Genomic DNA, 17,809 nt, shown 5'->3' with positions numbered 1-17,809 from the left:
CCTGCAATAATAGTCTTCCATTGGGTTTTCAATTTGCAAACATTGAGAAAGGTTTGAGAGAAAATGAGAAACCTGAGCCAAGTTCTCTAAACGGCTGTCAAAATAACAGCATTTTTACAGTCATGTGACTGTTCTAAATGTTGCATCTCAGTATTTCTATCTGGCAGCCTGTGTTCTTTTGCAAATGCGATGTTTTTTTTTCTGCTGTGTCCTGTGTTTGAAAAATGTTTCGTTCAACATGTGTATATCCAACCAATTAGATAACACACAGTCAGAGATGTACAGCATGAAAACAGACCCCTGGGTCCAATTCGTCTGTGCTGACCAGATATCCTAAATCAATGTAATCCCATCTGCCAGCATTTGAACCATATTCCTCTAATCCTTCCTATTCATGTACCCATCCTGATGCTTCTTAAATGTTGTAACTGAATCAGTCTCCACAACTTCCTCTGGCAGCTTGATCCACACAATCATCTCACTCTGTGTGAATCTTCAAAACAACTTAATTGGAAGGGCATCCGTAGAATGTAGAACGTTGAATAGTACAGCACAGTACAGGCCCTTTGGCCCGTGATGATGTGCTGACCTATTATCATAAGACCATAAGACATAGGAGTGGAAGTAAGGCCATTCAGCCCATCAAGTCCACTCCGCCATTTAAATCATGGCTGATGGGCATTTCAACACCACTTCCTTGCACTCTCCCCGTAGCCCTTGATTCCTTTTGAGATCAAGAATTTGTCGATCTCTACCTTGAAGGCATCCAACGTCCCAGCCTCCACTGCACTCTGCGGCAATGAATTCCACAAGCCCACCACCCTCTGGCTGAAGAAATGTTGTCTCATTTCAGTTTTAAATTTACCCCCTCTAATTTTAAGGCTGCGCCCATGGGTCCTAGTCTCCCCGCCTAATGGAAACAACTTCCTAGCGTCCACCCCTTCTTAAACCATCCTACTAAGATCAAACTATCCTGCATGCCCTACGTTAAACTACCGTCTGTGTGCCTATCGAAGAGTCACTTAAATGCCTCTAATGTATCTGACTCCACTACCACTGCAGCAGCGCATTCCACGTGCCCACCACTCTGTGTAAAGAGCCTACCTCTGACATCTCCCCTATACGTTCCTCCAATCCCCTTTAAATTTATGCCCCCTGGTAATAGTCATTTCCTCTGATGTATAGCCTCTGTCAGCCCTGCACTGAAGTGTCAGTTGAAAATGAAAAACTTATGTTGCCTTCAGGATACCTTAAAGCATTTTTTAGCCAATAAAGTATATTTTGTAACGTGGCGAATGAAGAAATATGTTAGCGCCTAACCAGACCAAAACCTTACATCCATCAGTTCGGTGTTGAACTATTTGGTTGGTCAGCACTACTTGGAATCGACCATTTGTGAACAGGTCATGATTGAACAACTAATTTAATTCTTGTCTTGAATCAATGAATTTTGCGTATGATTGAATGGTTGCATTAACCACTTCCTGCCACCAGAAACCCCTGTTTGCTCAGTAGTGTTAGAGTTCCTCCTCCAAATTTTGCAGTACTGATAATTTGAACTGCTAGTTTCCCATGGATTGTTGGGTATTATCTCAAAGTCAAGTCAATGTCTATAAACACAGCAGAGTTGTCACCACCTGTTTTATTTGAGCTTCATCCCTGCACCACTTTTGACTTTGTAGGATACACAGGAATTTCTCCGCTGTTTGATGGATCAACTCCACGAAGAACTTAAGGAACCCTTGTCTGAGCGAGACTCTGATTGCTCAAGTGACACGGATGAAAAGCGTGATGGTGACAGAAGCCCTTCAGAGGACGAATTTCTGTCTTGTGACTCTGGCGCAAGCAGCGACAAAGGGGAAGGGGAGAACAGAAGCAGGTATACTGCCGAGAAGCAAATTGAGACTGAGCTCCTAATTCAGGACGAATGCGGGAAAGGAATTTCAGAAAAGGAGAGGCAGAAAGACAGAAAATTTTCATGTGGACACCATAGATTGGGGACAGTGGATGCAATTGATGAAGATGCGGATGTGGACACGTCTCTGAGTTCTGGAGATGCTGGAGGTTCTGGAGATGCTCCCACTTCCACGGCTTCCAACAATTCCTGCAAAACGCCAGGTGTGCTGTTTAATGTTTCTAAGATGTGTTTTCTGACTTTATATAGAGTATTGAGAATCAGTTTGCACTCAGAATCTCACGCCCCTCAGTGTTAATATGTTCTCGGCATGTTTTGGTGTATTGCTATTAGAAACAGTTGTTTTAGAGCCAGTCCTTTGGCATCACTTATTGTAAGTGCTTTGATGGAGAGAAACATAGGACTTCAATGCTTGTGAATATTTATTCTAGGTTATAGCAGAGCTCGGAATTGAAACTCAGACAATGGGTATCATTTTTTTCTATCCTGAGTTTTTTGTCAGTTGAACGATGTGGCTCCCTGCTCTCGTGTAAAGTTGACTATAATGTACGGTGTGCAGCAAGTTTTGCTGAGAGGCAATGCAATATAATCTATTTAGCTTGATTGCTGTTTATCTTTCTCAGAGCCTGACAATGACATAAACATGCATTGCACATCGCGGTCCTGCAGTCCCATCCACCAAGAACTTCACTCCAATTTGTCCACCAGTCCACCTCGATCAAGTCCAATGCGAGCGGTGTCATCGTTTTCTCTCAAAAAAGGTACTCTTCTCCCTGGTATTTTAAAAATGATCATTTCCTTGTTATTTTTCTCGAACTGATTTTTTTAAACCGGGAAATTTTGATGTTGGTTCAGAGCTCTTTGTTTTGTGTGTACTATTATTATTTATCTTGAGCACTTTTGCATCTCAAAGAATGTTTCTAAACAGTATGCTTAATATTTTTTAAATAGCTGAAATGGTAGCATATTTGCCCCTTGGAGACCTGGTATATAACATGGTCTTGATTATGGAAAGGTACGACTGCCTGTTGAAAAAGATGTTTTAAATTTTATAGGGCTTTTTAATTCATTTGTGGGATGTGGGCATCTAGCTGTCCAGAATTTATTGCCCTTCCCTAGTTGCTTTTGAAGGAGGTGGAGAGCTGCCTTCTTGAACTGCTGCAGCCCACCTGCTGTTGACCTGCAAAGCTGTTTGGGAGGGAATTCCTGGATTTTGAACCATTGCCAGTGAAGGAATGGTGATTATATTTCCACGTCAGGAAGGTAAGTAGCTTTGAGGAGAACTTGAAGGTAGTGTTACCATGCATCTGCTGCCATGTCCTTCTAAATGGAAGTGGTTGGATTTGGGAGGTTCTGTTTCAGGATCTTTAATGAATTTCTGCAGTCCATGTGCAGATAGTACAGACTGCTGCTACTGAGCATCAGTGGTGAAGAGAGTGGATGCTTTGTGGATGTGTAAGGCTAATCAGATGGGCTGCTTTGTCCTGGATGGTGTCAAGCTTCTTGCCTGATGAGTGCAGCTCCAATATTCAAGTGAGGAGTATTCCATCACACTCCTGACTTGTGTCTAGTAGATGATGGACAGTCTTTGGGAGTTAGGAGCTAAGTTGCTTGCCACAGCATTCCTAGTCTCTGACCTGCTTTCGTAGCCGCTCTGTTTGTGGCAAGTCCAGCTGAGTTTCTGGTAGGTGACAGCTCCCAGGATGTTGGTAGTCAGGGATTCAATAATGGTAATCCAAATCATCCAAATTAATGTCTCCAAATACCCCATTAATCAATCCATCTTGTTTTTTAACTATATTGATTTTATGTAACTTTATTTCGGTCACGCTGCATATATTGTAATTCAGTTATCTATCTTTGTTCACTCAGCTCAACTTCTATTATCTACCAAAAAGAAAAAGCAGGCCAAGTACCGCAGTGTAATTTCTGATATCTTTGATGGGTCAATTTTGAGCTTAGTCCAATGTCTCACATGTGATAGAGTAAGTATCACTTGTGTTTTTAAGAGAGTAATTATAACCTGAAGTTTTTTTTTCTTGTTCCGTGACTGATGCATGCCAAATGGATTCTCTCGTAATGGCTAGGTGAACATTCTCATGACAGCATTATGTTGTTTGAAGCAGAATTGTTGAATGCAGTGATTTTTTTTTTTGTTGGAAGTCTGGTGCAGGGTTAAACAAGGATATCCAAAGTAGCTACCTAAGGTGTACTGCTCTGTTATTAGCTTTGTGAAAATAATATTCTGTATGCCTCACCGTTGCATGGTGTCAATTTGCTGTATTTGTGTAGTGGATGCAAACTAAATTCTCCATGAAATATTTTTGTTTGTTTCAGTCTGACAGCATGACAAATTGTTAATTAATCCACTTAATATCTGACACTGAAAATTGATGTTCTTATAGAATTCCTTGAAATTCATAGGTGAAGATTTTAAAAGCTCCCAAAGTAGTAGAAGTAGCAGCCTGAGTTATGTGCACTTAGGACTCTGGAGTAGAATTTGAACATATGACCGTACGACTAAAATGGAAATACCATCCTTGAGACAAGGTTGATAACCCAAAAGAAAAGGGTTGTTTTAGTTTTAGATGGCTTCTTCTCCTGAGGCAAATTTTCAGTCTAGTATTGATACCTGGACTACTATTGGTAGCTCAATACATGTATTAGTGTCAATAAAGATGATTCCTTATGAAGATCGTAACTTCTGTTTGTGGACAGCTGATGGTGGCAATTTTATGGGGAGACAGCATACTGCTGATGTCACTGCACTAGTAAGCCTAAGGTCTAGATCTGGGACGAGTTCAAATTCCACCATGACAGCTGGTGGAATGCTAATTTAAAAACAAATTGAAGGCTAGTCTTGGTAAGAAAAACTATCAGTACTTCATATAAAAACTCATCTATTTAACCATTGATTGTCCTTGCCTAGTCTGGCCTGTGTGTATGGACAGATTCATGGGAGTATGGTTGATTCTCAACAACCCTCTGAAATGACGCAACAAACCGCTCAGTTTAAGAGAAATTGGGGATAGGCGAATCATGGTCTTGCTAGGGGTAGTTAAATCCCATCAAAGAATAAAATAAGTATTCTGCACATCCCATCTTGATGTATCCTGAATGATACAAGCAGTGGCTTTGGTAGGTAATGAGAAACTAATTATACAATTGAAACTTAAGAATAAAGTTAGTAGGAGGAAGAATGGTGCACTGAGTGCAATGTTGATTCAAGGTGCAATCCATTTGCTCGAACTATCAATTGCACAGTGCACAGAGCCAGCAGTAATTTTGGATTTCTAGTTTTGTATGTGACTATTCTTGCCTCTTTCCTGTTGCAGATTTCTTCCACAGTGGAAACATTTCAGGATTTGTCATTGCCAATTCCTGGGAAAGAAGACCTCGCTAAACTGCATGCGTCCATCCACCAAAACGTACCAGTGAAAACAGGCACTTGTAGTGATGCTTACACTACACAAGGATGGGTTGCGTTCATTATGGACTATATTAGAAGGTATACAAGCATTTGCAAAACTTGCTAGGTATTGCAGACTACAGCAAGTGTTTGAGCCGTCCAAGCAACGTACTGAGTTTCAGTACTCGTTTTAAATTTTGAGTTAGTACAATGTTTGCATATTCACCACGTTATTGTTTTCCAAGGAGCTGTTGCATTTCTTTTAAATCATACTTTGTGTATAACTGGTGTTGCTTTGCTCTGTATTCGTTTAAACTTGTCTTCCTTTGATGCAAGCTTATTTTACCCTAAATTGACATCACCAATAAATAAATATTTTATTAAACAAATTACATATTCTTGATTTTGGGAATGTGTGGTGGTATGAAGGTGAAACATTGAACAGGAGAGCAGCTCTTCCTACGGACACAGAAAAGAAAGGTGCTGCGGAGGGATATCCTGACCTCATTCATGCAGTTTATATTCTCATCTCTAAATAACTTGCATGTTGGTTTGGTTGGATGTTTTGTCTCTTCCTCCACTTCTTGAATATTTGTGTTATGATCATATTTAGTGTGTTCAACCTTTGTACTGTCAGCCTCCTAATAGCACTACTGCAAATTTATAGAATCACTTAACAGGAAACATTCCCATCTCTGACCTCCTTTCACGGAACTTGTGAGGTACTGTTGCATTGCAGGTAATTGACTGCATTTCCTGCAGCATAAATTTTAGCTCTGTTCAAGAGTTTCAAATACTCGTGCATGAAATTGTCTCGAGGGTTAGGAAATTAAGGAGTATTAGACAAAATTTAGAGAAATTTTTAAGTTCTAAACTGAAACTTGATTTTTTTATCTTTGCACATCAATGCTTTAAATACAGACGTAATAGGATTCTTTTATATGCTAGTTTTCTGCTAGCTTAAAGCCTATACTTTTGCTCCTAGTTTCCTAACTCTTGACTTTACCTCAAAACCAAGTAGTCATTCTGACTCTTTCTAGTGCTAATACAATTCTCATTGCAGGTTTGTTGTATCCTGCATCCCAAGCTGGTTTTGGGGCCCTGTGGTGACTTTAGAAGACTGCTTAGCTGCCTTTTTTGCTGCGGATGAGCTGAAAGGTGAATTCATTGAGATTTATTTTGTACTGTTTGATTTTCATAAAAATACATAAGTTACAACATGGAGGCAGGCCATTCAGCCCAACCAGTCCATGTTGGCATTTACCCATCCTGTTCTCGTACCCCATCTTCCTTCAATCACCTATCCAATTCCATTTTTCCCTGGTTTCTGTTTCAGGTACCAAACCTCAGTAGTGAATTCCATAGCCTTAATCTGTCAGGGTATAGTCAGTTTTCCCACACCACATCTCACACAGTATTGTTTTAACTGTGATTTCCTGTAACATGAACAGTGCATCATCTGGGTAGCTAGCTCTGAGCTTTTCCTGTTTACAGTGAGGCCTGCATTGAAGCAGGCACCTTGGGAAATGTTGTTTCAAATTGGAACAGTCCAGGCCAATTGTTAACTCTCAAGCAGCATTACTCTAAATAAACTGATTATCTTCCAACTGATGTTTGCAGGAGCCTGCTGTGTACACATTGGCCGCAATGACTCCCATGTTGCAATATTGACTACACGTAAAAAAAAACTTAATTGGCTATAAAGCACTTTGGAATATTGTGAGCGCTGTTACATAAATGCGAGTATTTGTTTTTTAAACTACCTGAGTTTTAAAAACAAAAACCTCAGTTGAATTTGCTTTTACTCTCTTCCGTAACCCCATGTTTTACATCTGTTTTGCTTTCTAGACATTATTAATGAGCAATTGGAAACTAGGTAATTTTTAAAGCCTTAAGCAATGTATTGCATTCTCTTGAACTGTCTTTAATATTTTTTGTAGGTGACAATATGTACAGTTGTGAGCGATGTAAAAAGTAAGTCAGAATACATACTTGTCTGTCTTCTAGCAGTCTTTCCACAAGCTTAGGAATCATTCTGATCGGGCGCAAGAAGTTCTTTTTAAGCAAGTGATTAAATAACCAATAATCAATTTTGACTTTTCTTGCATGCAACATGTACTTAGAAGCTTCTACACAGAGAATTAGCTTTTCGGGTAAATATAATCTCGGCAGAAGTTGAGGGGAGTGAGGGAGAGGAGAATGCATTCCAGTTTTTAGGATATCCAGTTTGGACCATGAGGTCATGTTGCTGACCAATTTTTACTTTGGACTTTATATGTTACCTTTGGCTCATTAGGCTGCAGATAATCTCAGCCTGAAGTAAAACAGGACTGTTCTAAGGATGGGTCACCGAACCCGAAATGGTAACTGATTTTTTTTTCTTCATAGATGTTGCCAGACCTGCTGAGCATTTCCAGCAACTTCTGTTTTTTGTTCAGAAATTTAATTCAACTGTCTATATCAGCCTGTTTTTTTTTTGCCATCCCCAAAAACTGCTTCTTGTCTGTTCTGTGCAAAGTAAGATTTCATCCTGGAGGTTGAAGTAAATGCTTTAATATGGGTTACATTAGAATACGCCATGTTTGTGTGTGATAATATTGTTTTAAGTTCACCAAACTTATGTTTCTTCCCTTTTTTTTTTAAAGGTTAAGGAATGGAGTCAAATACTGCAAAGTCCTTAAGCTTCCAGAGGTAGGTGGAAAACATTTCAACCTACCAAAGATTTGAGTTACTATTTATGTTTACTACACTATAGTCTTACCCTAAAATATAAAACCCAAAAGCACGAAAGTGTTTTCATATTTCAGTTTGAACAGACAAGTGGGCTACCAGAATAAACACTGCATTAAATGGTTTCAAGGAAGCCTTTTTATGTTTTTTTGTTCTACTATATGGATTCCTATTACTGCGACCGACATATAATCGATCAGACTTGTTATTGTACACCAGTAACTTAATGGTCAGTTTAAATTGTATTAAGTGGAATTTTGTATGCCAACTGGTATTCTTGCAATTCTACGTGACAATACTGGTAATTTTCAAAAGAAGAAAGCAGAGTTCAGGAAGAGGGTATTTCGGTAATTTTCTTGAGTACTTTAATATGTCTTGCATGTGGCTTTGGCAGTATCATATCCAAACCATGATTATATCTTTGTGAGTAATAGTTTGCTATTGCTGTGTCCCTGTAAATGTTTTTATTGCTGATTTTCTTCCTTAGGTTCTGTATTTGTAATTGAATCTTTATTTTGACAAATTTAACAATAATAAATTTTGTTCCTTGAATATTCAACATGAGCCAGTTTTCAGTTGAACTGTTAAATTTACTGATCAGCTGTGATTGATTATTTTAATTTTGGTTTCTGGAGTACCTCACTGATTCACACAGTCTGAAAGATTCAATAAGTCTGGAAAAAAAAAACTCTGCATGGTAGTATGTGGGAACCAAAAATTATTGTGATTTAGTTTCATTTACTTTGAAATAGATTAAAAGTTGAATCTGCTGTTTGGCTAGGCTGTTGGGTTGACTTTGTATCTTCTCATTCCTCATTCACGTTGACCTCCACTCCTACAGTGTGTCCACTTTGTGCCATTCCTATGTAGTAGGGGTGAATAGGTGAGCTGTTTCTATAGTGCTTCCCTTAAAATGAACTGGGAGGTTTGCAATAGCAACATGTCCTGACTTATCTAATGTTGAGATTTAATAAGGCCCTCACCTCCTGTTCTTACGACAAATGCCTCCTAAAATTCTTTGAGCCATGTGATCTGACATAGATTGGGAAATTGTATTTGTTGATTTGCAATAAACTCTGCCATAAAGAGAGTGCAGGGGAATGGGACAAATTGGAAAACACTTCTAAAGAATTTGATGGACCAAATGTCCTTGCTTTTGTTGCATAAGTCTATGAGGTGGTAATGGCTGTACTGTTATGTAGGATAGGGATTGCAATGATGGAAGCTTGTTTTTTTAAATCCAGTCAATCTATTTGAACATCTGTGACCATCATGGTCTGGGAAGTGGGACTTGAACCTGCACTTCCTAGCCCACAGGGAGAGATCCCACCCCTGCACCAAAAAAATCCCTTGAGACAGATGTCCCACACACCTAGCATCGTAGCAATAATATTCACATACCAATTAATTATTTGTATGATAGGCAGAATGGTGTTTTGGCTTGATGTCAGCAGCCTGTTGCTGGTACAGCACCTGTGTTGCTACTTATATAGCAGGCATGAAACTTGATGTGTTGAAGTACCTCCCTTCCCAGAGTAATCTGAAGTAGACTTAGTTTTTTACAGTAACAAGAATGACTGCCTCTGGGGCCTTTTGTCCCCATGGACAATATACAGCAAGAAATGATCTGTTCAGTGCTTTGTGCTGCCCACTGTATCTAACATTAGATCTGATTCTATGCTCGGACAATATTTGCTGGATAATTCTGAATGTGCAGACAATTAATTGAGGTGATGCATCTCGGGAGGTCTAAAAGGCAAGAATATACACAACGAATGGTAGAACTCCAGGGAGTACTGAGGAACAACATGTATTAGCCCATTGATCCTGGAGATGTCAGCGCAAGTAGGCAGACAGGTTGATGAAGAAGGCATACAGGTTACTTGCCTTCATTAGCCAGGGAATAGAGTGCAGGAACAGAAGTCTTGATACTATACCTTTTGCCCTGCTAACAGGAAAAGATTCTTGCAAAGTATCCTGTGCATGCCCCTCATAATTTTGTTTACTGTAATAGATTCCCTCCCTGACCCCAGCCTTCCCTCATCAGATTTCTCAAAATGCCCAAAACAGAAGGGCATAAACATTTAAGAAGCATTTGGATGGGTTGTTAATGTGACAAGATATCGGCCATGAACCAAGTGTAGATAAGTAGAATTAGTATGATTTAGTGTTTATTGATTGGTGTAGATGTAATGGGCTGAAGGGCTTGTTTCTGTGCTCTGTAGTTCTATGACACTAATTATACTAACAGTATGGCACATTTATGCATACTGGAAGTTTCACCTTAATACACAAAATCCTGTACTTTGCAAACAGAGCATATACATGGATTGAAGCTATTTCAGCTCCAAATAGGAAACAGCCATTTGCTTTATGATTAGTTAGGGCATTACCCTTAGAAATCAGAGTCGACCTGCCAAAGGCTAGCAGTTAACTATCAATCATCATTTCTTGTTATCCATGTCAGTATCTGTGGCCAAGCCTGCTTGCCAGTGAATCAGCACTGTCCCTTTGTGATCTAGGTGTTGCTTTACCAGTTGAATTAGTATTCTTGTAAATTGCCCTTATGAGTGCAAAATAAAAAGATTCAGCAAAATGTCATCTTTCTTATTGATACATTATTTGGATCTTTAGCTTTAATCAGATTGTAAACCGTAACTGGGAATTCACTTGTGCCTCCTATATATAGGAGTGTAAAACTAAGATTGTTGTATAGAGAATGCACCGTATTTAATGCCTATGTCCATAAATGAAAGCTTGAGTTTATAAAAACTGCACAAGTATTTTGCTTCACTGCCTGACTGAGCTATAACTGTACAATTACTGTTGCATGCAGGTAAAGGCCTCAATCAAATTATTTCCTAAGTGCGTAATTGTTACTTCACAAAAAGTCGTATCCAATGATTCAATAGTGGAAATTTCTCCTAAATCAGCTGATATATGTAACAGTTTTTAAATACATGATAGCCGAATCGGGAGACTTTGGAAATTCAGCACGCAGTATCATCTGCTGGTCAGATGCTGCAACTACATTCTGATTGTTGGCCTAGCAAAGTCGATTGGAAAATATTGACAGCCATTTACAATGGGAACTGTTGACAGAAAAATGAAGTCTGGCCGATAGGAAGCAGGGTTGGCAGTCAGCAAGTGTGCAGTCAACACAAGATTTGTAGTCCGGTTTTAGACAACTAGTTTTTAACTTTAAATCTTTGCCCTCTGTTTCTAGATTCTTTGTATTCACTTGAAACGCTTTCGCCATGAAGTGATGTACTCCTTTAAAGTAAATAGCCACGTGTCTTTCCCGTTGGAAGGTCTTGACCTTCGACCATTTCTTTCCAAGGAGAGCTCATCTCAAATCACAGCCTACGATCTTTTGTCTATTATTTGTCATCATGGAACTGCAGGCAGTAAGTAACTTTACAGTTCATTTGAGACAGATTATGGCTGGCTCACAAGTCTAATGTTGTCCTTCATAGAATGGGATTTTTAAAAAAAATCCCAATACTGACTTGTTTAAACATCACCCAAAGTCATGAAAAACAGTTGTGATCTGTGCCCCACATTTAGAACCAATTTGTAAAGTTCTGATTTGGCAGCCCACATTTCAGCTTCTGTGAAAAGTGAAAAGCTAATCATTGCGCACACTAGCTTGAGTTGAATCAATAGCGTAAAGTGCATTCTGAGAATGTAGCTTATGATCTCGAAGGAAAGCTATCAAAGGAACACAGTCAACTCCAGTTTGAAGTCACAGTCTGTTTAAGAACTTACAATTATCTGACTTGTTTGATAAAACAAAAATCATTTTGCGCAATTTTTGAATTGAAATTCAATAATTTGAATTTCACCTGTACATAGAGTCTGTATCTTTTTTCAGTTTCTTTTTAAAACAGTGTAATTGTTAGAAAAATGTAGGAAAAACTAAGTAATTGATACTTAAAGCTGGAGTGTACAAGCTTTATTTTCTTCATGGCTGCATTAATGGAGTCTGTTGAACCTCATGGGGGCACAGACCCATACATGCACATAGACCATCTTCCATTCCCATTAGTTTATTAATATACTGATTTTTGGTGTTCTGATTTAAGATTTATCCAGCATCTGAAGCAGCAGCCTTACGAAGAACTCTTTCAAAACCTCCAGGCCCACAAAACTCGAGCAAGATAAACCAGTGAGTAAGAAACACAGTCTACTCCTCTTAATTCAAAACTTCTTGTTTTATTTTGTTATGCACTAAATTCCCATTTAATTCAGCAGCATCCTGTCACCAAAAATAACATTGAATTGTCAGGAGTAGACAAAAGCCAAATTTAACTAGATTACCTGACTTCCAGGTAATGTTGAGAGGGCTTGGAGGTTACAGCTTGGACACCCCTGCTTTAAAGATTCTAAAAGGTCAAATAAAAATTCCAGCAAAAATTTGTTCTTGGTCGTTTTCAGTTTCTGTTGCTTGTGGTAATACAAACTTGTACTAAATTCATGTTTTTACAGGTGGACATTATATAGCCTATTGCCAGAATGTAATTAATGGTCAGTGGTACGAGTTCGATGATCAGTATGTCACAGAGGTCCATGAGACAGTAGTACAGAATGCTGAGGCTTATGTACTTTTTTACAGGTGAGGAATGCGTTAAGAATGACAGCTAAAATGTGCAATTTAGAATCCACTGATTCTGACACATGAATGCTGCACTGTCTGGGGTCTTTTGGGCAAAATGTTTAAACGACAGTCCTGTCTGCGTCTCAAGTTAGCATAAAACATCACAGGACCATCTCATGAAGCACAGCAGCTGTTCTCCCCCCCCTAGCCCGCACTGGCCAATATTTATCCCTCTACTAACATCAGTAAAACTAATTATGTGTTTGTTAATTTCATTGTTGATTCTGGGACCTCATTCTGCACACTGGCTACCATGTTTCTCACTTCATGTGCATGAGTATGTATGCTATTAAATGCTTCAAAGCTTTTTGGCACATTATGATAGGCTGGAAATAAATTTGTCATTTTTCTTGACTTTATCGAACTAGTATACATATAAGTTGCAAGCTGTGAAGTATAAGTTGCCCAGATTTGAATCATTCAGGTTTGCAAGCTCAAGCATTATTTCTCCTCATGCCACCCGCACTGTTGAAAGCTCTGTGCAGATCAGTACCTGGTAGACATTTTATCACTGTGTCAGCTACCCACAGTAATGTGACACAGACATCATCATGCAGCATTCACCTTGGATTGAAAAGTGACAAGTTGCATTCAAGCCATACATGTCAGGCAATGGCCATCTCCAATAAAAGACACAACTGCTCTTGTTTCAGCTTGGAAGATAAAGAAAATGTCACCTCGAAACCGAAACAGATGTTTCCTTAGATGTAATTTGACCACAAATTGAACTGAACCAGCCTTGTAAATACTACAAATACTTGTGACTACAAGAGCAAGTTGGAGGTTGGAAATTCTGAGAAAGTAACTCCCTCCAGATTTCCCAGAATCTGGCTACTGTCTACAGGACGCATCTGAACAATTTGCCAGGGGCCAGCAACTTCTACCACCTAGGAGTAGAAGGACAGCAGCCTCATGGAAACACTCGCGCCTGTAAGCAAAGCTCCCCCGATAATTTTTTTCTGCTGAGTGAACATCTGAGTGCATAGCAATGGCTTCTAAAAGTGCAAGCCAATGCCACTCAGCTTATGCAGAACCTCTGAGTGACTGTGAGGGAGCATTGCCTGTAAGTCTCCATAAAAACACTGTCCTGACTTGGCAATATATCACAATTCTTTCACCTTCACTAGGTCATATTCCTGGAACTCCTTCCTTGTAGTGCTGTGGGTGTACTTATATTGCACAAAATGCAGTGGTTCAAGAAGGCCACTCAACACACGCTTTCCCAAAAGCAATTAAGTGTGGGCAACCAAACATTGCAAGCTCAAGCATTATTTCTCCTCATGCCACCCGCACTGTTGAAAGCTCTGTGCAGATCAGTACCTGGTAGACATTTTATCAAGGTTTCGAGGTGACATTTTCTTTATCTTCCAAGCTGAAACAAGAGCAGTTGTGTCTTTTATTGGAGATGGCCATTGCCTGACATGTATGGCTTGAATGCAACTTGTCACTTTTCAATCCAAGGTGAATGCTGCATGATGATGTCTGTGTCACATTACTGTGGGTAGCTGACACAGTGATGCCCACATTTCATGAATAAATTAAATAAATGCAAAAATATCATTCCAGTGGTTGTGAAACAAGATTCATGCCTGTGGACTCAAAGGAAATTGTAGGAAGTGCTTGTTAAATTTTCCATTTCTGAAAGAAGAGATTTTGAAATGGTTAGGACAGGATATGGGATCTGAAAGCTGTTTGAGTGTATATAATGTAGAAGTTGAGGGGGTGCCCTTTTTTTAATCTCCGTTCTCGCTATACCAAGCATGTATTCATTTCTGCTAGAATAAGTTTCCCTGGTTCCTCCTCTTGTACCTCTATATAATCTGATAGGTTAATTCTGCAACTAGATAGTTGCATCCATTCAGAAGATGTTTTCTGAACAGCCTTTTGTGTTCCAAATTTGCCAAATGAAATGACTTATTTCTTGCCAGCATACCGAAGACCTCATTAAAACGTGCAAGATTCTTAGGCTTGACAGGGTAAATGGTAATGGGAAAATTTATTTCTGGATTTATCCTGCTCTTTACTCTTTTAGTGTTCTTAATGCTTTTGGAATTTTTTTATTGTCCAATTTCAAGAGTTATCTGAGAAGCAGTGGAATATCTTCTTTTTTGTGATTTTGCAATTTGTGCTGTGCTCCTGTATCGCATTATTTTCCTCAGTGACCTTTTGTTCTGAATGTATGTTGCAGGAAGAGCAGTGAAGAGGCAGTGCGGGAAAGACAAAAGGTTGTAGCTTTGGCCAATGCGAAGGAACCCAGCCTCCTCCAATTCTACATCTCCAGGGAGTGGCTAAACAAGTTCAACACCTTCACAGAGCCAGGGCCAATCACCAACTACACCTTCCTCTGTTTACATGGAGGTCAGCATGTGGGATAAATGAAAGAATTATCACCTGCACTAGCTTAGAATTTCTCAATCCTGGATATAAAGGGAAAGAAGGCATCCTTATGAATAAAAATCAGATGTTCTTAAATTAGAAGTATTTGTGTGTGCTCGTGAGCGTTGGAAAGTTGCAGAGTTATATTGAGCCCTTGCAGAGTTTCCACTTTGTGGTTTACTCCTGAATTATTTTGTTTTTTGTTTACAAGGTGGTGATAAATAGGAAAGCAGTAACTTTTATTTTTTAACAGGCATTCCACCGAACAAGTATCACTACATTGATGATCTGGTGGTGATTCTGCCTCAAAATGTTTGGGAATATTTGTACAACAGGTAAGCATAAAGATTCCTGAAAGTAGAAGTGGACAGTTTTTGAAATGCTTTTTTCTTAAGTCATGTGTTTTTTAAATCAGATATGCTGATGATATTTAATTTTTAATTGCAAAGGCAATTTTATTACTTGGTCAGATCCAGATTGAATACATGTCATTTGTTGTCAGAAAGTTACCACCTTTGTTCTCAGTTGTGTTGCTTCTGGGGGAGCTTGAACAGAAGCCATCCACCCCACAAACAGAAGCATTATAAATCAATTGTTTTCATGGTCTAGTTGTCAGACATTATCCTCTCCATTGGAGTATTGTATATTTTGGGCATCCTCCCTCGAGCTGAATATTTTGGCCTTAAAGTCCAGTGACCATTTACTAAGCTGATCTCTTGGATATTGTGACTCTGCCATTATGAGAGACTAGATGAACTTTGATTGTATTGCGTGGAGCTGGAGAACTGGAAGTTGATTATGGCCTGAAGTGTTTAAAATAGTAAAAATATATTGATAGGGTAGGTAGGGATTGATGCTTCCCAGTGTGGAATTCAAAACAAAATTTCTAAGAATAGAAATGCATTGACTAACAGAAAAGACCTGAGGGAGGGTCACTGGACCTGAAATGTTTACTGATTTCTTTTCACAGATGCTGCCAGAGCTTCCAGCAATTTCTGCTTTATTGTGTTTGCACTTCTTTTGGTTTTTACTTATTTTGCAAAGATGGGTTTGAGGGATTAGCAGAAAGATTGGCAAATTGTGATTTTTGCCCTGCCCAAGAAACTAAAGGAACCGGCTCAATAAGTTTTTGGCAACATTTGCAATCACCGAACAATGTTGGCAATGTTGTGTTTTTCAATATTCTTGTCTTGTGATTGTGGCAGGTTTGGAGGTGGCCCTGCTGTGAACCATTTATACATCTGTTCCATTTGCCAAGTAGAAATTGAGGCAATTGCTAAAAGGAGGAAAATGGAAGTTGACACTTTTATAAAGGTCAGACCACAGCGCATCATCCTAAAAGGGGAAAGTTAGATCTTAACTGAATTTCATAATTGTTTATCGTAGAATTGCTACATAATTTTTTACTAAGTATTTAAGTAGCTTGGTCTGTTACTATAGTAAAATTCCTGGACTGAGATACCAGTTTTTTTTATTCTTCCATGGTTGTGGGTTTCACTGGCAAGACCTAGCTTTTGTTTTGCATCCCTAATTGCCCTTGAAGATGTTGGCCAGCTGACTTGAACACTCTCAGTTAATCTGACACTGGTACACCTCATTGCTATTAGGGAGGGAGTTCCAGGCTTTTTACCCAGTGACAATGAATGGGAAGTTGCCAGTACTTTCTAGTCTTGTATAATAACTGTTCTGATACCGTACACTGTCTCAGTGTATCATGTCAAAGCATGCAATCTGCATTCACCCTTCTAACAGTGCACTCTTGCTGTGGGTCTGGGGCATCATCTGAGTTACTTTTGCTGATGATTTTTTTTTCCTTCCCAACCATGCAAAAATCTCTGCCAGTGGCCCGGTTGGGATTGAGAGATTGCAATTAAATTCAATGGAATTTTAACATCCCTGACTTTGAAATTGCTGCGCCAACAAACTAATAGATTTGATAAAACTTTAAGCATTAGTATGTGGATTGAGTTAAGTAAAGGAAGTACATTTTAGAGTACACCACTTAACAGTAAGTTTTTTTGTAATAGCGCTTTCAAGCTGACTGTTAATAAGGAGCATGCTATTCATGTTTACTGAAAAAATGATTGAGAGTTCTGTGTTCTGCCTTAAAGATCTTTTTCAGAGCCATGCAGGGTGGATTAGCCACCAAACTCTGGCTTCCAAGTCTCAACTGAATTGTGGTAGAACTGAGAAAATTAATGGTTTTTAACCTTTGTCCAGTTAGCCATAAGCTGTGGGTGTCATTTCATGGAATGCAGCCAACATTATCCAATGCTGAAACATTGTGTCCTGGTCTTGGGTAGGTTTCCAGAACGTGCAACTTATATGAATGGAGAACAGATTCAAATCAATAAAGAGGGAATCATGAAATCCACACCAAAGCCCAGATGATCCAACAAGAGTGGTTATTGCTGTCCGTTTGGTAGCACGTTTATCTTGCAAACCTGAAGATAAATGTGTACTCAGCCAAGATTTCATCGTTGTGGCTCTGTATAATTGATCCCTAGCGGAATGAAGGTGTACTATCTTTACTTGCTTTCCTTCCACCTTTCTAATTTCCTTCACTGGGGCCGTAATGTTCCTTGCTCATACTCACGGCCCTTGAAATTAGTGAGACTGAATTTATCATGTTAAAGCAGCAGAGTAGGGAATTTAACCAACAAAAGAACATAAGTTTGAAGTATGAACAATGTAGCATTTAGCTGATGTGCCTGCACACACA

General features: G+C 39.1%; 1 protein-coding gene across 4 annotated transcripts in view; it reads left to right on the top strand.

The window, feature by feature from the left end:
- Window positions 1-17,809, top strand: part of usp20 (ubiquitin specific peptidase 20) — a 50,924-nt gene that overhangs the window by 21,535 nt on the left and 11,580 nt on the right. For 3 of the 4 annotated variants that reach the window (XM_048558722.2, XM_048558723.2, XM_059638403.1), the window contains 12 exons: window positions 1,683-2,118; window positions 2,539-2,676; window positions 3,788-3,900; window positions 5,251-5,423; window positions 6,388-6,482; window positions 7,265-7,298; window positions 7,970-8,015; window positions 11,281-11,461; window positions 12,543-12,669; window positions 14,900-15,069; window positions 15,341-15,422; window positions 16,293-16,401. In XM_048558722.2, coding sequence (XP_048414679.1) covers window positions 1,683-2,118; window positions 2,539-2,676; window positions 3,788-3,900; window positions 5,251-5,423; window positions 6,388-6,482; window positions 7,265-7,298; window positions 7,970-8,015; window positions 11,281-11,461; window positions 12,543-12,669; window positions 14,900-15,069; window positions 15,341-15,422; window positions 16,293-16,401 — 1,704 coding nt within the window. The remainder of the gene's footprint in view (window positions 1-1,682; window positions 2,119-2,538; window positions 2,677-3,787; window positions 3,901-5,250; window positions 5,424-6,387; window positions 6,483-7,264; window positions 7,299-7,969; window positions 8,016-11,280; window positions 11,462-12,542; window positions 12,670-14,899; window positions 15,070-15,340; window positions 15,423-16,292; window positions 16,402-17,809) is intronic. The other variant, XM_059638402.1, reaches the window with a different exon arrangement.

Source organism: Stegostoma tigrinum, chromosome 29 (genome assembly GCF_030684315.1).
Source record: "Stegostoma tigrinum isolate sSteTig4 chromosome 29, sSteTig4.hap1, whole genome shotgun sequence".
In the NCBI taxonomy this organism is placed as follows: Eukaryota; Metazoa; Chordata; class Chondrichthyes; order Orectolobiformes; family Stegostomatidae; genus Stegostoma; species Stegostoma tigrinum.
The sequence above is the reverse complement of the archived record's forward strand: the minus strand, read 5'-3'. Positions and strand labels throughout refer to the sequence as shown.